Source organism: Phascolarctos cinereus, unplaced genomic scaffold (genome assembly GCF_003287225.1).
Source record: "Phascolarctos cinereus isolate Bilbo 61053 unplaced genomic scaffold, phaCin_HiC Scaffold_2;HRSCAF=192, whole genome shotgun sequence".
In the NCBI taxonomy this organism is placed as follows: Eukaryota; Metazoa; Chordata; class Mammalia; order Diprotodontia; family Phascolarctidae; genus Phascolarctos; species Phascolarctos cinereus.
Window position 1 is genome coordinate 119795796 of NW_027555625.1, and position 24154 is coordinate 119819949.

At 39.9% G+C, this 24154-nt stretch overlaps 2 protein-coding genes across 3 annotated transcripts in view; both read right to left on the reverse strand.

Annotated features, from left to right (window-relative positions):
• The window catches only part of GMCL1 (germ cell-less 1, spermatogenesis associated), a 30161-nt gene extending 18463 nt beyond the window's left edge, over nucleotides 1-11698 (reverse strand). For both annotated transcript variants that reach the window (XM_020985392.2, XM_078149554.1), the window contains exons 1-6: nucleotides 11346-11698; nucleotides 8081-8204; nucleotides 5250-5346; nucleotides 4016-4113; nucleotides 2320-2432; nucleotides 1545-1610 (exon numbers count right to left, since the gene is read on the reverse strand). In XM_020985392.2, the coding sequence (XP_020841051.1) occupies nucleotides 1545-1610; nucleotides 2320-2432; nucleotides 4016-4113; nucleotides 5250-5346; nucleotides 8081-8204; nucleotides 11346-11605 (758 nt within the window). In that variant the 5' untranslated portion in view covers nucleotides 11606-11698. The remainder of the gene's footprint in view (nucleotides 1-1544; nucleotides 1611-2319; nucleotides 2433-4015; nucleotides 4114-5249; nucleotides 5347-8080; nucleotides 8205-11345) is intronic.
• A 7832-nt stretch (nucleotides 11699-19530) lies between these two features.
• Nucleotides 19531-24154, reverse strand: part of ANXA4 (annexin A4) — a 71511-nt gene continuing 66887 nt past the window's right edge. Inside the window, exon 13 of the mRNA XM_020985389.2 lies at nucleotides 19531-21314. Within this exon, the coding sequence (XP_020841048.1) occupies nucleotides 21255-21314 (60 nt within the window). The 3' untranslated portion in view covers nucleotides 19531-21254. The remainder of the gene's footprint in view (nucleotides 21315-24154) is intronic.

Genomic DNA, 24154 nt, shown 5'->3' on the forward strand with positions numbered 1-24154 from the left:
CAGAGTCTATCTATTCCAACTCTTTTATTTTACAGATTAGGAAACTGAGGCTCAGGGACATTAAATAACTTGCCCAAAGTCACTTAAATGGTGAGACTCAGGTGAGAATTGAATAAAGGTCTTCTGACACCAGAGCCAGTGCTCTTTCCACTGTATTATGCTACTTCCTGAGATACATCATTCAATTTCTGAACAGTTCTAATTGCTGGGAAATTTTCTTTATTCACCTCTATTCCACTTCCAATTTCTTACTTCAGGTTCTGCCTTCTAGTATAGGTGAGACAAATTTAATTCTTCTACCCTGTGATGGGCCTTGAAATACTTAACAACAAGATGTCCCCCAACTCTTCTCTCCTCCAAGCTGAACATTCTCAGTTCCTTTAATCAGCCCTCATGTGACATGATCTCCAGGCCCTTCACCATCCTGATCTTACTCCTCTAGATTAGGGATGAGGAACCTACAGCCTCGAGGCCACATGTGGCCCTCTAGGTCCTCAAGTGTGGCTCTTTGACTGAATCCAAACTTTACAGAAGAAATTCTTTTATTAAGGGAATTTGTCTGGAGTCTAGACCAGGACTGCACAACCTGTGGCCAGCCAAAGGATTTCCTTTACATTTTTTGTGGGCCACCCAAAATTCTTTGGTGTATTACAAGCAGCTCAAGGGCTGCAGGCTGTACAGGCCTCATCTAGACCCATCCTAGCTTATCAATGCTCTTTTTAGAATATGGCATGCAGAAGTAAACACAATTCTCTAGAAGTGGTCTCATTAGGGTACAGTACAGTAGTATTATCATAACTCCCTAATACTAGACATTATACCTCTTTTAATGCAGGCTAAGACTTCAATAGCTTTCTTAACAGACATCAACATGTACTGATGCATCTTAAGCTTCCAGTTTACTAAAATCCCAAATCTTCAAAATGCTACTTTGCTTCTCTTCTTCAATACATCTTGTATTTGTGAAGTTGATTTTTTTTTAACCAAAGTTAAAATTTTTACATTTATCTCTTTAGATTCAAACCAATATTCTTCTTTGTTGAAATCTTTTGAACGTTGTGATTCAGGTTATTATGTCATCCTTACCAGCTTTTAAAAACTGTTATGAATCTAAATCTTAAATTTTCCAATGTTTTTAATTTAGAAATTGTTCCATAGACACTAAAATAAATATAAAGTATTAAATTAAGCCCTCAAACTCTAACCTGTTAAAGAGTTTAACAAAAGTTTGCAGGTCATTCAACAAAACTTTCAATGGGAAAAGTTTCAAGAGATAGACTGAAAATACATACCAGAGCTGGGCAATGGAGGGGCGGGGATGAAGCATCCCTAAAGTTCTTTTGCAGCTTAGTGGGCTTACAAAGGTGAAAAAAGAATTTTCATGCCAATTACATGATTCAAGAAGGAAGTCAAGATTTGTTCCCTTAAAATATTATATTTGTTCACAAACAACATGTCTTTATGCCTAAATAAAAAAGCCTATATATTAATTTAAATTCATGCTTTAGGATCCTTAATCTTTAAGTTAATTAAAATTCAAATACCTGAGTTCTTTGAACAGATCAACACTCTGATGGGTCATCAAGTTATTTAGAAGCCATTCAAGGCACCTGAAATTATTTAAAATCTGTAATCAGTACACTGCTACATATTTCTTTTTATAGTAAATATCTCATCAAAGGCTATCAGTTTTGATAAGTATAATCTAAAGTTACACAACAGAAAATACTATTTTTTTATAATACATGATGCTATCATTTAGTCTAACAACTAGAAATTTAGTACTGTTACTCTCAGAAGTTTTTAAGGGAGTTTTCCTTAACTCAATTAATGGTAGCATTTTTCATTGAGTGAGAAAATTCCATTCCTAGCATTTTTTCTTTAGTTAAATTACTTAAAAGTAGATCAGTTATGACTCACACATTTCCACTGCTTCCATTAAAAACTGAATGTGAATATAGTATTTCAATTTTGAAGGGTTAAAAAGCACGGACTGTGAAAAGTTTCACAATGTACATTAGCTCCTTTATCTCATCATTTACAATTTTAGTAACTGTGTTTTAAAGAGCAACCATAACTTTGAACACACACAAATATTTTTACAAAAAGTAGGTCACTTTATTTCAAACTAAGAAAAATAAAAAGATGACACTTTTGAGGAGCATGTATTAAGCATCACTTTCTTAGGTATGATGCAATTCTATATTCCTGTCGTTTTGTCAATTCCTCATTCTTTTTCCAACTAAGCATCCTTTTAAGAGATCAAAGCAGCTGATATCCCAAAGGGGGTGGGGGATTGGAGGAGAGAAGACAACTCACTTTTTCTTTACAGAATCTAATCCATAGGTCCCTGCTGATGTGTAATAGCCACATACAGTTTTCACATTAATTGTTTCCTTCATTGTCTCACCACACTGTTGTATTAAACCATCCTGCAAATATAAATAAGCACTGGAAATGCCCATTTCACATGGGAAAACAAGCTTAAATATGTGCTGCTCTTAAATGTTAGCACACTTAAGCCACTAAAAGGAAAAAATCTATTATGAGCAACAGTAGGCATAAGATTAATGCAAATACTTCGTTATGCTACTTTTGAGCTACCTAAAATATCCAGCAAATATTCCTTTTAATACTTCAAGTATTAGAAGGGAAGCAAGGGAGGAAGGGAGAAGCAATAAGCATGAGATGACCACAGCGACTCTTAACTTTCACCTTTCTAAGTCTTCCAACTCCACAAATCTATTATCATAACTGTTCCCCATGTGACAGCTGATAATGTGGCAGGCTAGAGGCTGAAATTTAAAATTCTTATCAACATTTGAAAGACGTATGTTTATAAAGCCCCTAATACTAAAGTCCTCCTCTGATGCCTTAACTGGCATGAAAATAACTGATTCCTTGAAGCTATTCTAGCAAGGTGCAAGCTTGGCAAGTCTTAGAGCAGGCTGTCTCATGCTAAGAGTCGAATATGTTTTGCTGTATCAAGACAAACCTAAGAACCAGCTTAGTCAAGAAGTTTGGGAGAAGCTAATTTCAACAGCACTGGCTATTAAGTAATTTTTTTTTTTTTGCTTCACATAACCCATGAAATCCATCTACTAGGTTATAAAACATTTTTAATCCATGTTGATGGAAAGAGTGTGTACACTGACCTATCTTTTGAAGTATTTAAAGCCAGAGTGTTACTGTTTTAAGTAGTTTAAATATATTCTTTCTCAGCTAAAAATTAACATAAAAGTTTAAAATGAACTGCTTATTAACTTTCTTCAATATATCAAAATACTACTGTCACTTTTCACTCAAATTAAAAACTTCTGAAATAACCTTAAATGCATAGTGTAAGTAGTTAACAAATAATATTTTTTAAATGTAGAAAGCAAATTTAGAACAGATATAGCAGAAGGCCAGAAGCACAAAAAGTATACTTTTCTCTGAAATAAAGATCTGGATTACTAGGTACAAAACTTTTTTTCTAATGAAAGAACCTTTGTGTAAAGTACATTTTGAAAACAACTAATATTGAAGATAAGCTAACTGAATGTAAAAATTAATGTCATTTAAAACAATAACCTAAGACATTAAAGTTAAAAAACAAAATGCAGTACTAGAATTTCAAATTCAGTAGTAATTGTACAACTATCAGATGTGAAATATACATATAAAATTTTGATATAAATGATATATCAGCAGTTAAAAAAAGGTTTAGAATGAATAAATGACTTGTGGTTCTAAGTAGGTAACCACAAGTTTATGTGTTAGTCATCAGACAAACCAGGAATAAAAAATCTTTTGAATCTAGATAAACAAATTTTTCCACACTACAACTACCTATAGCTAGTGTTCATGCCAAACAAGCAATATGCTCGCTTCTGATATGAACAAGCTATTATTTATTTTTACTTGAACCACAAGAAAATTTAGACAGTGCATTCACACATTTTTATGTTAGAACATATATACTGAACCACAGAAGGATATTGTAACTGATCCTTCATTGGGGCAGGCCACTTACCAGCTGCAGCATACAGGCTGCTGCCAAAATGGCAATAACTCGGCTCGGCTTTATTAAGACATCATCTCGATACAAAGAGCCAAAAGCCACCTGCAGTGCTGAAAGTAAATGTACATATTAAAAACGCCAAAGAGCAACTATAAATTCTACAATCTGTTTTATAACATTGAAAACAACCAAAGACTAACTGTCACAAGCAAAGTCAAGACTTGAGAGTTAATCTTGACACGAGAGGATAGAATACTAGATTGGAACTAAGGAAGACCTGGATTCAAACTCCACTTCAGACACCTACTTGCTGTGTGACCCTGGGCAAGTAACTTAAACCCTCTCAGCTACAGTTTCCTTATCTGTAAAATACGGATAAAAATAGCATCTTCCTCTCAGGTTGGACAAGATCAAATGAAAACATACCAAAGCGGCTTTGTAAACTTTAAAATGTCAGCTATCATTATTCTACTAAAACAAAGCATCTAAAACAAGTGTAACTATCCAAAGTGCTAATAATTTGTCATCTTTAATGGTGATAATTTAAAAACAGAACAAACAAATTTGCAAGTTACTATCTGGCACAGATTAGCATAACCTCTCCAGCATAGGTCAAACTCAACCAGCTAAGATTAACTTATTAAGGAGTCTGGATTTAAGACATCCACAAAGAGCTAATGACACCTTGTCCGGACTCCTTTCACCAGTGAATAACTGGATTAGATGGTAGCAAGCAAGTGAGAGGGTAAGACAGAAGTGGATCGGGAGAAGACAGGGACCTAAACATAACAATCTGGAAAGGGTAAATAAGCATATAATTAAAGGATAAAAAGGAGGCAAACCAGCAAAGTAGCCATATAGTATTAATGTAATTATAATTCATCATAATAGATTTATTTTAAATTCTCTGTCCTTATGAGCTCTTTTATATCAATAAGATTGTCACAGACAGATGTAAGAAGTCAAACTGCCGACCTGTTCTCTTGGCATTGAGGAGAGAGAATCTGACAAGAAGTAGGAGAAAGATATAAGTTGGGGCATACCTTACACTAAGAAGATATGTTTGGGTTAATAAGCATCCCTTTTAAAATGGAAATATTCTTGCACAATGCTCAGATTTTAACAGAAGTTATTAAAACATTTATTAAATGCTTACCATGAGCTAGGCATACAAGAAAAAAGGTGTTAAAAACTACTTACTGGCTTCAAATAAATTGATCATATTGAGGGGAAAAAATTTCCTTACCTTCTACATCAATATTTTGGTCAGGAATCTCCAGTTCAATAGTGTTCATGCTTGATTCTTTCCAAGACCCACTAAACATACTGGAAAAGTAGCCAGACTAGAAAATATAAAGTGTTCAAATTAGATCTCAATGATAAACAAGGCACAGCTAGGTACAGGTATAAATAAACAAGGTATAGCATACTGAAAGAACACTGGACCAGCAACTGAATTCTGGGTTATAGTCCTAGCTCTCTATGACCTAGGGCAAATCATGTTATTTCTCTTGACTCTTAATTTCCTTATCTGCAAAAAAGGGTAGATAAATAATGCATCCAAATATGGAATGCATTTCACCCTTCAAATCTGGCTTATATGGAACTTAAATGCAACTTATAAGCACATTATCTTGTAGTACAAATTTTTCTTTTCATAAGATATCTCATTTTGGGGGCACCAGGTTCATATAATCCCTATAAACCTACAGCCATCGTTGAAGGGAGTGGGGGAGGGGAGAAGGCAAGGGAATGAGTATTTTTAAGTGCCTACTATGTGCCAGGCTGCTAAGTGCTTTCTAAATATTATCTCATTTAATCTTCACAACTATCCTAGGAGGGAGGTGCTGTTAACATCCTCGTTTTATAGTTGAGGAAACTGAGGTAGACAGAGGTTAAGAGACTTGCCCAGAATCACAGAACTCCTAAGTGTCTCAGGCTGAGTTTGAGTCAGGTCTTTCTGACCCTAGCTATCACTGGAGAGCTCGGTAACCCTAGATGCCCAGAGGGAGAGGTCACCATGGAAACAGGGTCCACTCCTTGTCACTAACACCACCATCAATTGCTAACTAACTGCCACCAATAGGCAGATAGACACAAGAGCTCTGAGAGTGGCATAACACCTCTTCCCTCCCCACCTACCGCCATATCACTGGGTCCTGCTTTCAGACCAATGCTTCCAGCTATCATTCGAGAAAGTAGCTCCTGTGTGGAAGGAACCAGCTATTCCTACCAACTGCCACCCACACAGCAAGCGAACATTCTAGTTCAATTAGCAAGGTGGCCTGAGGGATAGACGGGGGCACCATGTCCCAAACAAGTCAAACCACCATCACCCCCATCTTCCCTCAGACCCTGATGGAAACAGCCCAGAACTCTGAACCCTGGAAAGATCAATGCTTCCAGCCCAGTGCCCTCAGCCATTATCCTGCACAGTAACCCTCTGTGGAAATACAGTCTAGTGACTGCTCCTCCAGGTGCTACAGCCATAGCTACTTAAGACCCAGAAAAGAACAATTTTTGCCAGCAAAGTCCTTGGCACTGTCAAATTGCTCAACATCAGAAATGGACATGATTTTATCAGGGGAATGGTATTAAAGAAGAAACATCTGCTGTTGCATTCTAAGGCCCACGAGACCCTCCCATCTGACTGTCTTCTCTCTTCCATTAGATCATGGGCTTCTCCAGAGCTGGGACTATCTTTTCTATTTGTATCTGCAGCACTTAGCATGGAGCTTAAGAAATACTTTTTTCATTCATTCACTCATTCATTCAGGCTAATATGGTATTTTCATGCAGAACTGCTGTGAAGAGCACAGAATCAAAGGATTTGAAGACTGGAGGGAACCTCAAGGCCCATCTAGCACAACTCATACACAGAAAGAATCCCCTTTATAACATACTTGAGAAGTGACCATCCAACCTCTGCTTGAAGACCTGCAAAGAGGGGAAAGTAGCACCTCCTAGGGTGGCCCCAAGGCACTTCTGTATAGTTCTAATAGTTGGGAAATTTTTCCTAGTCTAAATTTGCCTCCTTGCATCCACTGTTTTTGCCTCTGGAGCCAAAAAGAACAAATCTAATTCCTTCTTCATGCAAGACCACTTCTAATATTCAAACCTCAGCTACTGGGTCCCACCTCCCGGGTCATCTCTGCTGCAAGTAAACATGGCCAGTTTCCCAAATCATTTTCACATATCAAGCACTTAAGGCAACCTTTACCATCCTAGCTGTTCTTTTCTCTGGATACTCTTCGGGATAAAGTGATCCATGAAAAGTACTATATAAATGTAAACTACTATCATGTAAAGCTAAGTAACTTAGATTATTAAAATGCCATGCACAAGCGCAGCTTGACTTAATGTAAATAATGTGTGGATTGAGAGTTGGGGAAGACTTGGGTTCAAATGTTTGCTCTGAACACTTAATGCTTATGGGAACCCTGGGCAAGCAATTTAACTTAAAGTTTGGTTTACTCACCTGTAAAATAGGGATAAGATTATTTACCTCACCACATTATTTTAAGAAGAGTACTTTGCTAACATTATTGCATTATATAAATTGAATATTATTGGTGTAGCTTCCTATATTTTATAATAAATTTACACTACAATACATTTTGGGAGGGAGGTAATATGCTGAGTCAACAATAATTCTAACAAACCAAATATACACATATTCAGCAACCCTAACTTTAGCTAGTTTTAACACTTTTCTTCCTACTCCTCTAATTCTAAACTTTCCCCTTCTTATTGAAGGAACTTCTAATAAATAAATTGTTGAGATAGCAATAGAGGCAGCACTAGTTTAACAATGAAGAAAATGTCCAAATCTTTTTTAGCTTATGAGTTAAGCTAAAACACATATTTTTTTTAAGGCTCTGAGTAAGTAACTAAATTACTGGAAGAACTATCTTTTTAATCACACAGCTTTTCAACCAGACTACTGGATTCGATGAATAATTATTATCCATGAAAAAAGATAATTACTATAAGGATCATTACAATGAGAAGTAACACCTTTAAAATAAAAACTAAATTTGATCAACTCTAGATCATTTGGATAAACAGAATACTTACCTGACATAGGTATATTTTGTGTAAGCTCCATTCTTCTCCTAGAGCACAAATCTTAATGTCACTATTTTCCCCGTTCAAAAATAAAGTCTGATAAATATACTTGGATGTGCTTTTTAATTTTTTCCTGGGGAGGCAAAAAAAAGAAAACACAACAAAGTTATAGATAGGCATAACACTTGAGTGCAAACTTTGAAACTGTTTTTGTGCATCTGATAACCTCAAAAAGTTATCTAGCCTTCTACAATAAGAGCCTACTTTATGCCCTATGCCCAACAAGTGGTCATTGAGCCTTTCCTTAAAGACCTCCAAGTAAGATAAAATCCAAGAATTACTGAAGAAGCTCACTCCTTTTTTGAACAGTTCTGAAATTCTGGGAGTAAGAGAATAAAGTGTACAAAAAGATGTCTCAACAACTTTAATTCACTTGGGGACCACCACTTAAGAATTCTTTCAATATGGCTTATGATGATTTATATCCCCAGTGCTTAGTACATTGCAGGCATGCTGATTGATATTTATGCTGCATTTTACTTTTGCAAAAAAAAGGAGATACTAATTAAAATTAATTTTAGTAAAAAAATGTTCCTTTGTTGAAGAAAAAAAGGTCAAAGGGCCATAGAGGTTGCTGCCTCAAAATGCAAGCAATATACCCATCGAAAATGAGCATGATCTTTCAGAGGAGGAGATGGATATTCAACAAAATAGGGGACTTCCAAACCTTCCTGATAAAAAGACCAGAGCTCAACAGAAAATCTGATCTTCAAATACATGACTCAAAAGAGACGTAAAAAGGTAACCGTGACAAAAAGAAACTATTTACATCCCTAAAAGGGAAGATGACACTTGTAACCCTTGAGAATTGTATTGTTACTACCATGTTAAAGGGGTATACATAACAGGGGTAGGTATAAGTTGACTTTGATGTAATGATAAAAAATAAATCTAATCAAGTGGGTTAAATGGATCCAAGTAAGTGGATTAATCTGATCTAAGAAAATGTACTGAGAGAAAAGGAAAGCAGGAGGCAAATAAGGATAAATTACATTATAGGAAAAGGCACAAAACCTATTACAGCAGAGGGAAAGAAGGGAGGGAGATGAGCATTGTTCGAATCTTACTCTCATCAGATTTGACTCAAGAAGGGAATAATATAATCAGTTAGGTACTAATATTGATAAACTCAATCCTTCTCAGCAATACAAGGATCTAAGACATCTCCAAAGGCCTCATGATGGAAAATGCTATTCACATCCAAAGAAAGAACTATGGAGTTTGAATGCAGATGGAAGCATACCATTTGCTATTTTTTTTCTTCTGTTGTGTTTTGTTTCCTCTTTCTGCTGGTTCCTTCTATTGGTTCTAATTCTTACTCAAAACATCACTAATGTGAAAATATGTTTAATAGGAATGTATATGTATAGCCTATATCAGATTGTGCGCCATCTTGGGGAGGGAGGGAGGGAGGAGGAAAAGAAAAATTTTAAACTCAAACGCTTATGCAAGTGACTGTTGAGAAATCAAAATAAATTAATTAAAAACACACACACAAAGATACAATAGGTGAGAGGCCTACTTTCTGATCACTCATGTTATGTGGTATTTCCTTTCCTATTTGAGCAGTTATAACAAAAAACCAAAATTAAACCAGAAGAGTGTAATTTTAAAAAACAAAACAAAACACGTTGTGACAAGGTGGCCTCATCAGTTCTGCCACTAACTAGCTTTAGGACTTCTTTGAGTTTTGGCTATAAAGAGGTTGGGTTACATAGCCTCCATAATCTCTTCCAGTTCTAAAACTTGGATGAGCCTATACCCTTCCATTTGTTTTACATTATATTCTTTGTCAGCAACCAATCATTCAATGAACTCAGAAGCCTCTGGTACCTTAAGCTGTTGACAATAAATATATTTGTTTCCAAAATAAGTAAGCAGGAAGTAAACATACACAACACCTATATGCAGTCAACAATTTAAAAGTAGCAGAGGCTTTGAAATAAACTAATATTTCAGAGACTTCACTAACAAACTGTTGCACCATAAGCACAGTAAAGGATATCAGTAAAGGATAATTGTTCCAGATTTTCCTCTTCCAGTGAGGGCGCAACAGGGTTGCATGGCTAGATATCTAAAATTATATTTTTGAACTATTAAAGGCAACCGGATGAACAGCTGGTTATTCTACAGACACCCACTCCAGGAAGACAAAACACATTGCATGGTGATTAAACAAGGTTGGTGTTAAAATGTTTTACAAAGAGATTCACGCGTTGACTTGGCGTTTCCCTCAGCTTGGGGCAATTACTAGCACACTATAATAACAGCCTGGCAGTTCTTTACTCTATAATACACAAACACAATCAGGTTCATGAAATTATAGGATTCGGAGCAGAAAGGGGCCTGAATGACTTTTTAGCCCAACCCCCTCATTTTACAGAAGAGGAAATTGAGGCCCCGAGAAGAGAAGTCAGTGACCTTGTCCAAGTTAGTAACTAGCCAGGATTTAAGCCCTGGTCTTCTGACTCAAAACTCTGCTATTTTTTTCCCCTACTGCAATCCTCCCCTTAGTCCTTCCTTTCTCCAGAAAGAAAAGGCACTATCTTTGAGTCAGGAGATTTGGGTTCAAATTCTTGATACCAGGGTGAACTTAAGAAAGTCATTTTCCCTCCAGAGGTCTCAATTTTTCATCTGTAAAATGAGAACAAGATAACTTACATTAGGGCTTTAAGACTTACAAAGCGCTTTCCTCAAAACAACTCTTTGAGGTAAGGAGTTCAGGTATTATCACCCTCTTTTTGCAAGTAAGTCAACTGAGGCCCAGAGAAAGTTAATGACTTGTCTACGGTGACAAAACTGGCACCCATAATGTCCTGATTCCAAGTCTGCTCTTTCACCAAACGATGACAGATGGCACTGACCCGTGTGATCTTAAGCAAGTCATTTCCTCTCCGGGCCTCAGTTTCTGTGAAATGAGGAAGTTGGAAGTTCTGGTACGCTGGGGGGACGGGGAATCATAAAGACCTTGGGCCCCTAGGCGGAAGCCTCCGGACCCCTCCTCCCAATAATGGTGGTAAACCAGTGAAGTTAAATACACCGGGTTACAAAAGAAACCGGTTCTCCTCAAATAAAGGTATCAACACGTTTCACAAAGTCGCGTCCTCGGACCCGGGGAAGTCTGGGAGCAACGCCCGAGCTCCGAGCTCCCGCGGCGCCGTGGGCTCTGCCCCCGGGGAGGGAGGGGAGGTGGGAGGGAAGGGGCGCAGCGCACCTGCGGGGGGTGTTGAGGAGCCGCTCCTGCTGGTCTCCCTCGTCTTCGTCCTCGTCCTCGTCCTCGTCCTCCGAGTCGGGCTCGCAGTAGCAGAAGGAGCTGCTGCTGCGCTTGCGCTTGCGGCCGCCCCGGCAGAAGCAGGCGCTCCCCCGGGGGGCGCCCCCACCGCCCGGCCCCGCTGCGCTCCCCGCCTCGGAGCCCCGCTCCTGGACGGCCCGGCTCCCGCCTCGGCGCAGCACCCGGCTGCTCAGCGAGCCCATGGGCGGCCGGGAGAATCGGCCGGCTCCAGCGCCGGCACCCTGCTTCAGGGAGCGCGGCCCAGCGGCGCCCCCGACATAGTCCGGCCCCGGCCCCCGCGCTTTCACGGAGACTCCGCCTCCGCCACAACCGCCGCGTCCATTGTCGCCCCGCAGCACTCGCCTCGGCCCGCCCCTCACAACCGGCCCCCGCGCATGCGTGCGCTGCCCTGCCCCTGCCCACAGCTACCGGCTCGGGCGTGCCTGGGCTAGTAGAGTAGTTGGAGAGGTTGGGCGGGGAGGGGTGTGCCCTGGGCGTGGAGGGGGAGGGGAGGAGGGAGCAAGAGGAAGGAGGGAAAAGGGGAGGAGCAAGAGGGAGAAAGAGACGGACGAGACGGAGGAAGAGAGATAGGGAGGGAGGAGCGAGGGGGAGGGAGACAGGAAGGGGAGGGGCGAGATGGAGGGTAAGGCGTGAGAAGGGGAGGGGCGGGGGGGAGAAAGAAAGGAGAGAAGGGATGAGAGAGTGGGGCTGGAGGAGGAAGAGAGCGACTAGGAGGGAGGAAAAGAGAGGGGGTAGAGAGTGAGGGAAAGAGGGAAGGGGTAAGGAAGGAGGGCAGGCAGGAGGAGTTCCTGCGTCCTAGCTGCCCTGAGCCTCGGGTAGGGGACCTGTGGTGCATTCTGGAGCCTCTGCGAATTGACTTTTTTGCTCTTTGCATGGAGCTGGATGTCGAGGCCAAAGTCATAATTTGCTTGTATTTCCCTCTGAAGAGGAGCCTTAGAGTCATCAGGCCCAGCCTTCTCATTTTGCAGAGGGAGAAACTGAGTCTCATAGAGAAGTTCGGGCCTAGAACCTCTCGGATGACTTGCCCAGAATCACACAGCTGGTGACAAGGCTTGAGCCCAGGACTCCTAACTCAGTGGTCTGCCCAGCATGCCAGCCTCCTCTGCAGACAAACTCAAAATCCTTAGGATGATGCATTATAGGACACAGAGCTGGACAGGACCTTGGAGAAGATCTAATCCAGCCTCTTCATTTTACAGGTGAAGAAAATAAGGCCTCATGAGATGAACTAAGGAGATCATGGGATTTAGAGGCTAGAAGGTTACAGTCGTCAACTTATTATAGTTGTGGCTTTTAAACTTGGAAAGCAATTTAAAGACGATGTACATCTAACTTGCCTTATTTTAAGAGAAAACAGGTAAGGTCAGGATTTGATTTTTGTTACCAAAAAGTAACAGTGCAGGTAAGCAGTGGAATCAGATTTGAATCCATATCCTCCACCCTCCAAAATCACCATGCTTTTTTTCTGTTGAAGACCTCTTCATTTCACAGACAGGGAAATTAAGACCCAAAAAGGGAAAGAGACTTGAGATCATGGGATTTCAAGCTGGAAAGGATCTTAAATATTATCCAGTCCAACCTCTTCATTTTACCTAGTGTCCTAGAGACATGCCAGCAATCCTATGATGTGACTTGTCTAAAGTCATTTTGTTGTTTTTGTTCAGTCCTATCCATGGTGTCCAATTCTTTGAGACCCCATTTGGGGTTTTCTTGACTATCAGGTGACAAAACCTTTCACTTGTATCCAGGTTTCATAACTCTTCTTTTTCTAATAAACACAGTTCGTCTCTTGACAAGCCCTATGTGTTGGGATCATAGACTTTAGAGTGAATAGGAACCTTAGTGATAATTTAATCCAATTACATCATTTAATGAAAAAGGAAACCAAAGCCCAGAGAGGTTCAATGACTTAGATCCAGTGCACATTGCCTGGCGTGTATTTAGTAAGTCCTTGTTGATTGAGTAAAATGTTATATGTCTACCAGGACTGGGGAACCTGCAGTCTCGAGGCCACATGTGGCCCTCTAGGTCCTCAGATTTGGCCCTTTGACTGAATCCAAACTTCACAAAGGATGTGTGTGAAGTTCTGTGAAGTTTGGATTCAGTCAAAGGGCTGCCCTTGAGGACCTAGAGGGCCCCATGCCACCGCAGGTTCCTCACCCCTGGCCTAGACCTTTACATAAATAAAGGATACATAATCTTTCTCAGTGTGAATGCTCCTCTCAAGAGTATTGGTCACAATTCTTTAGTAAATCAGGTTTTGGTAAATTGGTTCATGAATTGCTATAGTCCCCCAGATTTCATGCCCTGGAGGCCAACCCTCTTGTGAAGGGCCTTTCCTAGGTTGGCTGGGTTTATCCTCAGAGACAGAGACACAAGTCTACTCTGCAAGCCCTCAGTGACAGGCAGTGTGATGTTGTAGAAAGAACACCAGGTTGGCATCAGGAGACTAGGGTTGAATCTGACTCCTGCCGCTAACTAGCTATGTTATGAACTATTTCCTGTCTAGTCTACAGTGACTTTTTCTGTAACATGGAGAAGTTAGAAGAGGTGATGTCTGAGGTTTCTTCTAGCTGTAATATTCTGTAACTATATAGTGGAAACCTTTTGTGTTTCCTTTCCACTCTCTCAAAATGATATCCCCGAGGCAATACATACTTAGTCCTTAGAGGAAATTCTGCTTCCCTTCCCACTTCTCTTTCCTACCCCCACCCTGAGGGTGATCTGAATAATCACTTCCAGTTGCCTAAGAGAGCTGTTTAACTATTTAAGAGACTGCCTTGGGGATGAGAGGACCAGACAAAACCCCCCCAGACTTCAGCTTCCTCTTCGGTGAAATGCAGGGTTGAATCATGGATTTAGAGCTGATTGCCATCTTAGAAGTCGCTGAGTCCAACCCTCTTTACTGAGAAGGAGCTGAGGCCCAGAGAAATCAGGTGACATGCCTAGGCTCACAGAGCAACCAAGTGCCTCAGGGGGGAGTCCAGTCCTGTCTCTTTTCAGTCCAAGGGCAGCACTCTGTCCAGTCTTGTGGCCTTGGAGACTCCTTCCAGCTCTAGATCTGTGATGCTAAGTTGGAATGCTTTCTCAAGTCTAAACACATGGAGAGACACCCCTCCCAGACACCAGAGGAAGGAGGCCCAGAGGGGTCATGAGGCTCAACCTTAAAAGAGCTATATACATGTCAGTTATTATCAGTCTCCTATCTGGTGATGTCTTTGTTCCCTGGGCCTCCTACTATACTCCTGCTGAGCTCAAGCAGTGTTTATAGAGCAGTATAGAGATGTGATGTGACTGAACCTGGGCTCTTAGGGGTGAGAGAATCAGCTGTGCACACATACTTTTAAGTTTAATCTTCATTATTAACACTTAAATCCTAAATAATCATCAAAACAAATCAATCCCAGATTTGTTGTTGTTGTTCAGTCTTTTCAGTTGTGTCTGACTCTTTATGACCCTGTTTGGGGCTTTTGAGGTTTGTCATTTCCTTCTCTAGCTCATTTTACAGATGAGGAAATTGAGCCAAACAGGGTTAAGTGCCTTGCCCAGGATCACATAGCTAGGAAGTATCAGAGGCCAGATTTGAACTCGGGAAGATAAATAAGACTTCCTGACTCCAGGCCTGGCACTCTGTCTGATGGGGTGCTTGGGTGGTTGTACTGAGACCCCAATTCCTTGACCATGTTTCTCCCTAGCCTCAGAAACACTATCCCTGGCAGTTTCTCCCCAGCCCAAGGACGCTGTGCCTAGCAATTACTCATGAGTGGGCCCCAGCAAGACCCTTATCTCTTTCCCTGATGCAGTTACAAACAGCACCTGCAGGAATTATTAGTTTGAATTGGTTTTGCACTAGGTCATAAAGATATTCCTACCCACTGGACTATCTATACTACCACCCTACCTCATTATCTACATCTTGGACTCCTCATTATCTGTGTTCTAGACCTAAGACATATGTATACTTCCTACATCTATCTTGTCAAACGACATTGACTGGTGGCAGACTGGACAAGTCTCAGTTATCCCTGAACTCTAGTTAACTTAGTGACATAGTAGGCCTAAAACCACACCTCCATGTGGCGCCCTTGTGGGCTTTTTCTAGTGAACTCTGGGTAAAACGCCTTCATAGTAGGTACAAGAAGTGCATGTACCTTTAAGAACTGACTACTCCTTAACCATTCCTTGATCCCACCCTGAATCACCTAGTTAGCATATTTGACACATGTTTTATTATATTTTATCCTATATAAACTTTAACTGTACCCCTCTAAGGTCACAAGTTCCTTAGGAATCCCTGACCACTGAAAAGTGTAATAATAAATCTTTGCCAACCTGACTTAAAGAATGCTTGAGTCTGTGAATTCATTCCAGACAACCCTGTCCTGTCCTCCAGTCTCTGAGGGGTCTCAACCTCTCAGACTGCAACATATCCACAGCACCACCTAGCAGATTTGTAGTGATTACCAATTTCTGAGATTCTAACCTTAACACTGAAATTTTAACAACCCAGCAGGTTAGAGCTGGCTCTGGCATATCCTTGTACCTGGTATTAGTTGGGAAAGCAACAAGATTCTCCTCCCTGGACAAGGTTTTGTGAGTCCAGGAGTGGGGAAAAAAATGAAATGGTCTTAGGGAAGGGAAGTCTCTAATCTGGTACTATATCATTTGCATTTTGATTCTGGGAAAACTTATCTTTTTGCCAGATAAGAGAACTCTTGGAGGCCTTTCCCATTGTGATGGCAACAACCTGCACCCAACAACACAGAAAGATCTGCATAGAATTCTGCCATTGTCTAAAAGCAATACCTGGCATAGGAGTCATACAGAATTGTCAGAGAAGGCTAGTGAAGGGAGACAGGAGAAAGGAGAGCCCAGTGAACAATTTGCCTGTTATAAAATGTAAATGACTGTGAATTTATAGAGTTTAGAAGAGGCTGCTCACTGGATGGCGTCTATGGTCTTAAGGGGTCTGTATTGGGCTCTAATTTTAATTTTTATAATTTTCCAATAATTTCATGAAATGTGTTAGTAAAGAAGGTTGGTTTCCATTAACCAACAAGCATTTATTAGGTAAGCAACTGAGAGAAATGATTATTAATAATCAATGATTTGAAGAGATCCAGAGTTCACCCATTCTCTAAAGTCTTTATTTCAAAAAGTTCAATCTCTGGAAGACATTGCTGATAATGCCATTGGATTAACTTTCTTAATAATTTTGTTCGGACCCCACCCAGGTGGGGAAGCTATTGTGCTTTACCCAGGTTTGGGTGGGGATAAATTCTTTGAATAGATAGTCCAAGACTGGGGGTAACTAAGAAGTAAATTACATAATCAAAGTTCATTAGGTCCAGCCCCTTGTCATAATATTCATTCTCTCGTTAATTGTTAACCAATCAAAGTTGCTTACCATCCAGAGGAACACCCTTCTTCCAAGGGCACATAAGCCATGAGCTCACAGCCATGATTATCTTTGGCATTAGAGAGTGCCACTGACCTTTTATTAAATTGCTAGCATTATTAATAAAATGACTAATTACCCAGAAATTATCTCTCTTGAACTTTTTATATGCCATAGCATTTACTGTGTACCTTGTGAGGGAATTGGGGGGATTAGGACAGCAAATGGTTAATTGTGGGAATTGAGTGAACCACGGTGACCCGATCTATCTTGTGACTCAATTCTGGAGCTAGCTCTGTTTTCTTTCTATTCAGTTTTGGGTTTAATCCTGATTCTATCTTGTGAGAAAATTTTATTCAATTGTGGGAACTGAGAGAAAAACCTTGTTTTATTGTTTGAACCTAGCCTGTGTGGCTGGGAAGCTCGACCACCTCTCCCTGCTGCTTAGAGAACCTTAACCAAGGATTCAAACTCAGTCAGATCCAAAGAGTTTGCTCACAGTTATAGATCTCAGGCAACCCATATGTCTTATCTGAAAACTGGCTCAGTACAGATCAATCAGTTATTGTTTGTGTTTCTTTGATTGTTCACCTACGCTTAGGGGGAGTGGGAAATCACTTTTTCTGAATTCAGTGAATTGTACCTGTTCACTCTCCCTCTCCCAACATGGAAAATCTCTAATCTTTCATACAATTAGAAATCAGATTACCTAATATTACATAGTTTCCTTTCAATTAATTGGCTTTATTTGATTGTTTTTAATGTATGAGTCTGTCTCCTCTTGTATTCTCTTCTTGTATACCAAAGCTGAGGAAGGCAACTGGTCCTGATTTGTTGGGCAATTGCCATGCATTGCTTAATAAATTGATATGCTCAGAAGATGGAACCTTTGTTTCCTCAACTCATTTCATCTTTACCTGCCACACTGGCACTATGTTAAGCCCTGAAACAAAGACAAAAGTGAAAAGTGTCTTTCCTCCAGGAGCTTGCATTCTAATGGAGGAGACAATATATACTCCTATGAGAATATAAAGAATATGCACCAAATACAAGGTATTGGAGAGAGGGTGGGGGAAAGTAGAGATGAGGTATGGGCTGTGATCCAAGGTGGTGCTTGAACTGAGTCTTAAAGGAAATCCGGGACTCCACGAAAGGGAAGTGAGGAGGAAGAGTATTCTGGGCATGAGGGACAGTCATCAAAAGCACAGATATTGGGAGTTATGGAGTGTTGTTTTAGGAGCAGCCAGCAGTCCCATTTGGCGAGATGACCAAGTGCAAGGAAGAGTAAAGTAGAAAAAGACTAGAAAGGGAGGAAGGGTCCAGCTGTGAAGAGATTTTTGCAATTGATCTCAGTGGTAATAGGGAATCACTGCAGTTTATTGAGCAAGAGAGTGACAATTTAGAAAAGTCTACCTAGTCACTATGTGGAGGGGCTTTAGGAAGATCAATAAGGAAGTTTTTGCAATAGCCCAGGTGAGAGGTGATGAGGGCCTAGAGAGGAGGGGACACCCATGAGAGATGTAGAAATAGGAGTATTGACCTTTTTTTTATTTTTATAGATGACAGCTGAAGCCCATAGAGGTTAAATGTATTTGCCCTAAGTCACACAGATACTGTCAGAAGTAGGATTTGAACCCAGATCCTTTGACTCTAGAATCCCTTCATTTTTAGCTGTACATATACTGCCCCTTTACTATTAGAGAGTGATTTTCCCAGTTGTTCTGAGAGGGGCTCTAAGCAAACATAGGGAAAAATACCCCAAAATGACCCCATCTGTTTCTTTTTGTGAGTGCCCCTGACAAAGGAGTAACATTTGAAAAATTGTGGCCAGGGAGGACTTGTCAATTTTTGTGGTGACTTAGGGCTCTGGGGCATTGTAGCCATCTTAGTCCTGCAGCCTTTGCTGCTCTAGGAGAGGTGTCACAGGCAGCCTGAGGCTAGAACCAAATTAAAATGTAATGGAGAAATATTTAACAGAATAAAAATATAGAGTAAAACATAGATAATATTACATTTTAAAACTAAGTCAGTATGCACTGAGCTTGACACGAATGCCCTCACGGACCCCTTTAGGCACCAGGCAGCTAACAAGCTTTGGAGGTTCCTGCCACCAACTCTGCCAATCCCCCTTACTCTTTTCCACCCTGGCAATAGGGATAGAAGGGAGAGCTTGCCACCTCTAGCTGTGTATGCCGCACCCACATATAACTGGCTTAGCAATTATATGTTCTTTTGGAATTTCTGTACCATTAGTCTCTGTTATTAGCAGAAATGATTAACAATTTACTATAAATACATCAGTAGCTTAGTCACTTTTAATAAACTTCTATCACCAAATTATAAAAATCATTAGTTTCCACCTATCCAAAGCATAATAGGTGTTGTAGAGGAGACAAAAAAAGCAAATGTGATTGATTAATAGATTCTCCGATACATAATTATTGTCCAGAGTAAATTAAGTGCTTTAGTGGATATGTCATTTCTTTCAGATCACTTGGGGATTATTTGATGCCCCTGAGAAATTGTTTTCATGTTAGTGGACATCTAAAAAAATTTATCTGATTCTAAGTAGCTATCTACTATGCTGTCACTCTTAATAGTAGTTAAACACAGCGCAGGAACTCCAAAAACTTTTTTTTTTTGCGGTGATCAATACACATAATTCAGACCCAGAAAACTGTAACCCAGGAAGAAAAAGATTACTCTCAGTTATAAAGGTACCATGTTTTATTAAATTTACATAGGAAAGCCATAAACTACATTTAAATGAAAGTAATTTCTATATTAAAATATCAAAGCATAAATGTATTACTAAGCTAGACATCTGCACTTTTCTAGAGTCCAAAGGCACCATGTAAAAGAGAATTAGTGTAGATCATGAAAAGAGAGAATAAGGCAGCTCTATCAACAGAATTTAGCTCATTAGTCAGGTGTAGGACCATCTCTGCACATCTTGTTTGATGGGAGTTACAACAGTGTGAGGAAAATAGGGTTTGGCCCCAGGACACTAATATCTAGGGGAGCATGCCTCTTCCCCAGTAGAGACTATGGTCCCTGTGTTGCACCTCATGGTCTGCTATAGTACTACTACCTTATGGTTCCCTTACTGTGGTGGCTGTCTCCCAGGCCCATTTTCCTCCCCAACCCTTGAGGGAAAAAGGTGCAGATTGCATTTGTGGTTAGATGGTCCCAAATCTTTACATTTCAGGAAAAAGAAATCACGAGTTATGGCTCTGAGGCTGACGTTTGCAAAATGTCTTCATTCCTTGTTGGGTTAGGCAAGGCATGAAACAATTACCATCATCCTGCAGAACATTAGTCATTTGTTTCTAATTCCAGAATGAAGTGATAGAAGCACACTCAGATTTTGGGTTATTCAGAGACAAGCAGCTTTTTTTTTTTAAATTGTGGACAAGTCTAGAAGTGAATGATTTTTATTTGTGATGCTATTGTTGGTGGATTGAAAGTTTCCCAAACTAAATACATTTGAAATGGAGCTTTTGAAACCAAACACAATAGATCAGATCTCTCTCTTTTTTAAATCTATCTTTTCCTATCTTGCCCAGGTTGGAAGTACAATGGCCACTCATGGGTCCAGCCCCACTGCTGATGGGCAGGGAAGCTTTGACCTAATGTTTCTGATCTGGGCTGGTTTGACCTTTTTTCCCTACCTTCCATACTGTTGCCAGACTTAGCACAGGCACTTAATCAACATTAGCTCTACCGTAGCTCAAAACTCCCTAGCCCAAGGGATTCATAAGCCTCAGCCTACCCTAGTATCAGGGATTACAGGTGGGACCCACCATTCCTGGCCCTCAGATCTGTTATTGCTAGATCCAACCCCACCATAAAAACAGGATGTTTTCTTTCTATAGTTATGTGAAGAGATAAAATGGTGGGTTTTCTTGCCAAGAGGATAGTTCGACCGTAAAATCTGTCAAATCAAAGCTGTTAGCTAGGCAAAGCCGTAGGGTTTAGGGATGGGGCTGAGAGTTGTGAGTGGGAGGTGATGTGAAGTTGCAGAAGAACTGTCTATCAAGCCCCCAATCTTCTTTTGCATGGACAACCACCACCCACAGGAAAATTTCAAACAATATTGAATGGTGATGTAAAAAACAAAGTCGTCAATGAAACATTTTTTAATAAAAGTAATATTGAATGTTCTCATTTCTCTAGAAATAGCATTAAGAAAAAAAATCTTTTGAAAGTTTTTTCTGAGTTAATGATTATAAAAATAGGAAAATCTAGCTCTAAATGCATGAAAAACACTGAGCAATAGCTGATAATTCATATTAAAAGGTAACCACAGTGTTTTTAATTGACAATAAGCATTTTAAGTGAATCCAGCCTTATAGAAAAATGAAGCCAAATAATAATAAAACCAGCCCAAATCTTAGGCTCTTGACTCATTTCAATCCAGTGTAAACTGAATATTAATCATCGCCTCCACAGAGTATGAGCAGAACTTTCCTGTAATCTCCTGATGTGTCATCCTGGAAGAAATAATGCCATAGTCAGAAAAATCTATCTTCTTGAAGTATTTTGATGGTTCCTGACTTAAATATGAGGCTTACATATAACAGCCACCAGAAAAGCCACCCCGGTCTGGTAGCCCAATCAATGGCCAGAAACTCGTCACCCTTCTTCACTACCTCTCATTGGGATTTTCTTATTACTATTTCTCTTGGGCTGCTGTTCCCTGTATGTTCTCCCCACCGCTTCTCCTCCCAGGCTAGGTGGTGGTTTTAAGAGAGAAGGTAATGAAAATGGAGACAGGAAGACCAATTAGGAGTCCATGGAGAGAGGAGTGGTATTGAATGAGTGAAGAAAAGGGAGTAGATGCAAGAGATGTGGAGATAGAATTAAGACTTAGCCACCACTTGGATACGGGGGAGGAAAGCGAACAGAAAGTCAAAGAAGGAAAGAACAAAGGATCATCTATTTAGATTTGAAAGAATCCTCAGAGGTCTTGAAGCCAATCTCATTTTGTAGATGAGAAAACTGAGACCTAGGAAGGCTATGTGACCAGCCCAGGGTCTCATAGACAGTAAGTGACAGACCTGGAATTTTTACCTAGGATTTCTGATATCAAAACCATTAGTCTTTCCATTATAATAATATTGACAATAATAGCTATCATTTATATAGCATTTACTGTGTGTCAGGTGCTCTGCTAAGTGTTTTACAATTATTATCTTATTTGATCCTCACAAGGACCCTGGGAAGTAGGTATTGTTTTACAGATGAGGAAACTGAGGCAAACAGTGGTTAAGTGGCTTGCCCAGGCTCACACAGCTAGGAAATGTCTGAGGCTAGATTTGAATTCAGGCCTGGTGCTGTGCCACCTAGCTACCTAAACTGAGGAACTTTTGAGACTGCAAATCTGGGTGACTAGAAGGATAGTGGTCACTTTAGGGAAGAATTAGGGAAGTTTAGAGGAAGTCTGAATTTAGGATATCCAGGAGATATCTAGCATGCAACTGGAAATTGAATCCTATCTCCCCAAACAAATATTGTATGCCGTTTCGATGGGGGTATGTGTTCCAAGTATCAAATAGCCACTTTCCATAACAGCCTTTGGAACACACCCTGTTTATAAGTTGGGTACTGCCTGTACAAGACAGGATATCATGTAAAATTTCAATTTCCTACTCTATGAAGGAAGAGGTTGAATTTGATGATCTCTAAGCTGCAGTTCTGTATCTTGATATCATCACCTTCATTTCTCAATATATCTTTCTTCCCTCACTTACTTAGCCATCTCTTATCATAAAGAATTTTTAAAAAGGCAATTCAGCAAAACTAACCAATAGAATCAACCAAACTTAACGGCACATTCAGAGTTCCACATCCATAGAACCTCATGTGTCCAAAGACTAGAGGGACATTCCTTTTCTCATTTCTTCTTCAGGACCTAGTTTGGTCATAATTATACAGGGCTAAATTGAGGGTTTTTTGTCCTTTCTAATGACATTGTTGGTAAGTTGGGGGTATGCTGGTAGATGTTTAACAACTGGCTCTCTGCAGTTTAACTTGCATTATTAACATTTTCTCCAACATTTCCCTACGTCTAGGCAGTCAACAAAACAATAAATCAAACCCCAGTTTGAAGTTTGCTGTAAATACAATGAAAATTTAACAAATGGCCCTGGAGAGCCAGTAAGAGCTGGCTCCAGCACACCCCATATTGGAGTCACTGTGTTCTCTTTATTGCCATTTCTGTCTCCAGAATCATATCCACAACTGATGGATTTTAGGCTTTCAAAGTGGTGGTTCCACCATTGTTAGCAAAAACAGATTATTACAATATTATAAGATTTTCCTAATGAGTTAATAGTCCAGCTTGGGTTACCCCTGGCAGCCACCTCTCTTCATTTGTCAATGAAGTCAGATGTTTGCTGACCAAGGCACTTCCTGAACTCTCTTTGTCTCCTCTGTTGGGATAATTCATTTACATTGCTTCTACTCCTCATTAAAGAACTGTATGATAAAAAGAGCAGATGAGCTGGTCACGTGGTAAGGAACAGGGATGACAGGTGGACAGCCAGAACATTTCACAAGTCCCCTTGAGATGTCAGGAGAAAGTAAGGAAGGACTCCATCACATTGGATGGATTTTCTGTAGTGAACCTTTGTGAGGACATAGGCAAGATGGATAGATAGACATGTATGGTTTGAGCTCTATGTTGTTGGAAGAGGCTTCCAAATTGAAGAGATAACAGATCTGGCCATGTGAGTATTTGAGTGAGTCACTGTGTATATTGTTTTTCTTGGTTTTGCCTACTTCAATCTACCTCAACTCATTTACGTATTTCCACGCTTTGCTGAATTCTGCCTATTCACTGTTTCTTATGGCAATAATATTTCATTATGTTCATGTACCACAATTTGTTTAAACATTCTCCATTTGATGAGCATCTACTACTTTGTTTCTCTTTTGCATCTACTTTCCTTTTTGCTACCAAAAAAAGCATTGCAATGAATATTTTAATGTAGATAGAACCTTTCTTTCTCTGACTTCCTTAGAATTTATGCCTGTCAGCGAGGTCTTTGTGTCAAAAAGTATGGATATTTGATCACCTTTTAAAAAATCTTAATTCCAAATGACTTTCCAAAATAGTTGGGCCAATTCACAACTATATACATTGTATTACCGTGCCTTTAATTCTACAGCCCCCTGACTATTTCCATCTTTTGTCATATCTGCCAACGTGATAGTTGTAAGGTTTAACCTCAGAGTTGAAATCTTTCATTCTTAAAAGCATCTTACTAAAAGATATTTTCTACCTGAACAAATAAGGCAAGAAATCTATTTCACTGGTTGCACAGAAAGA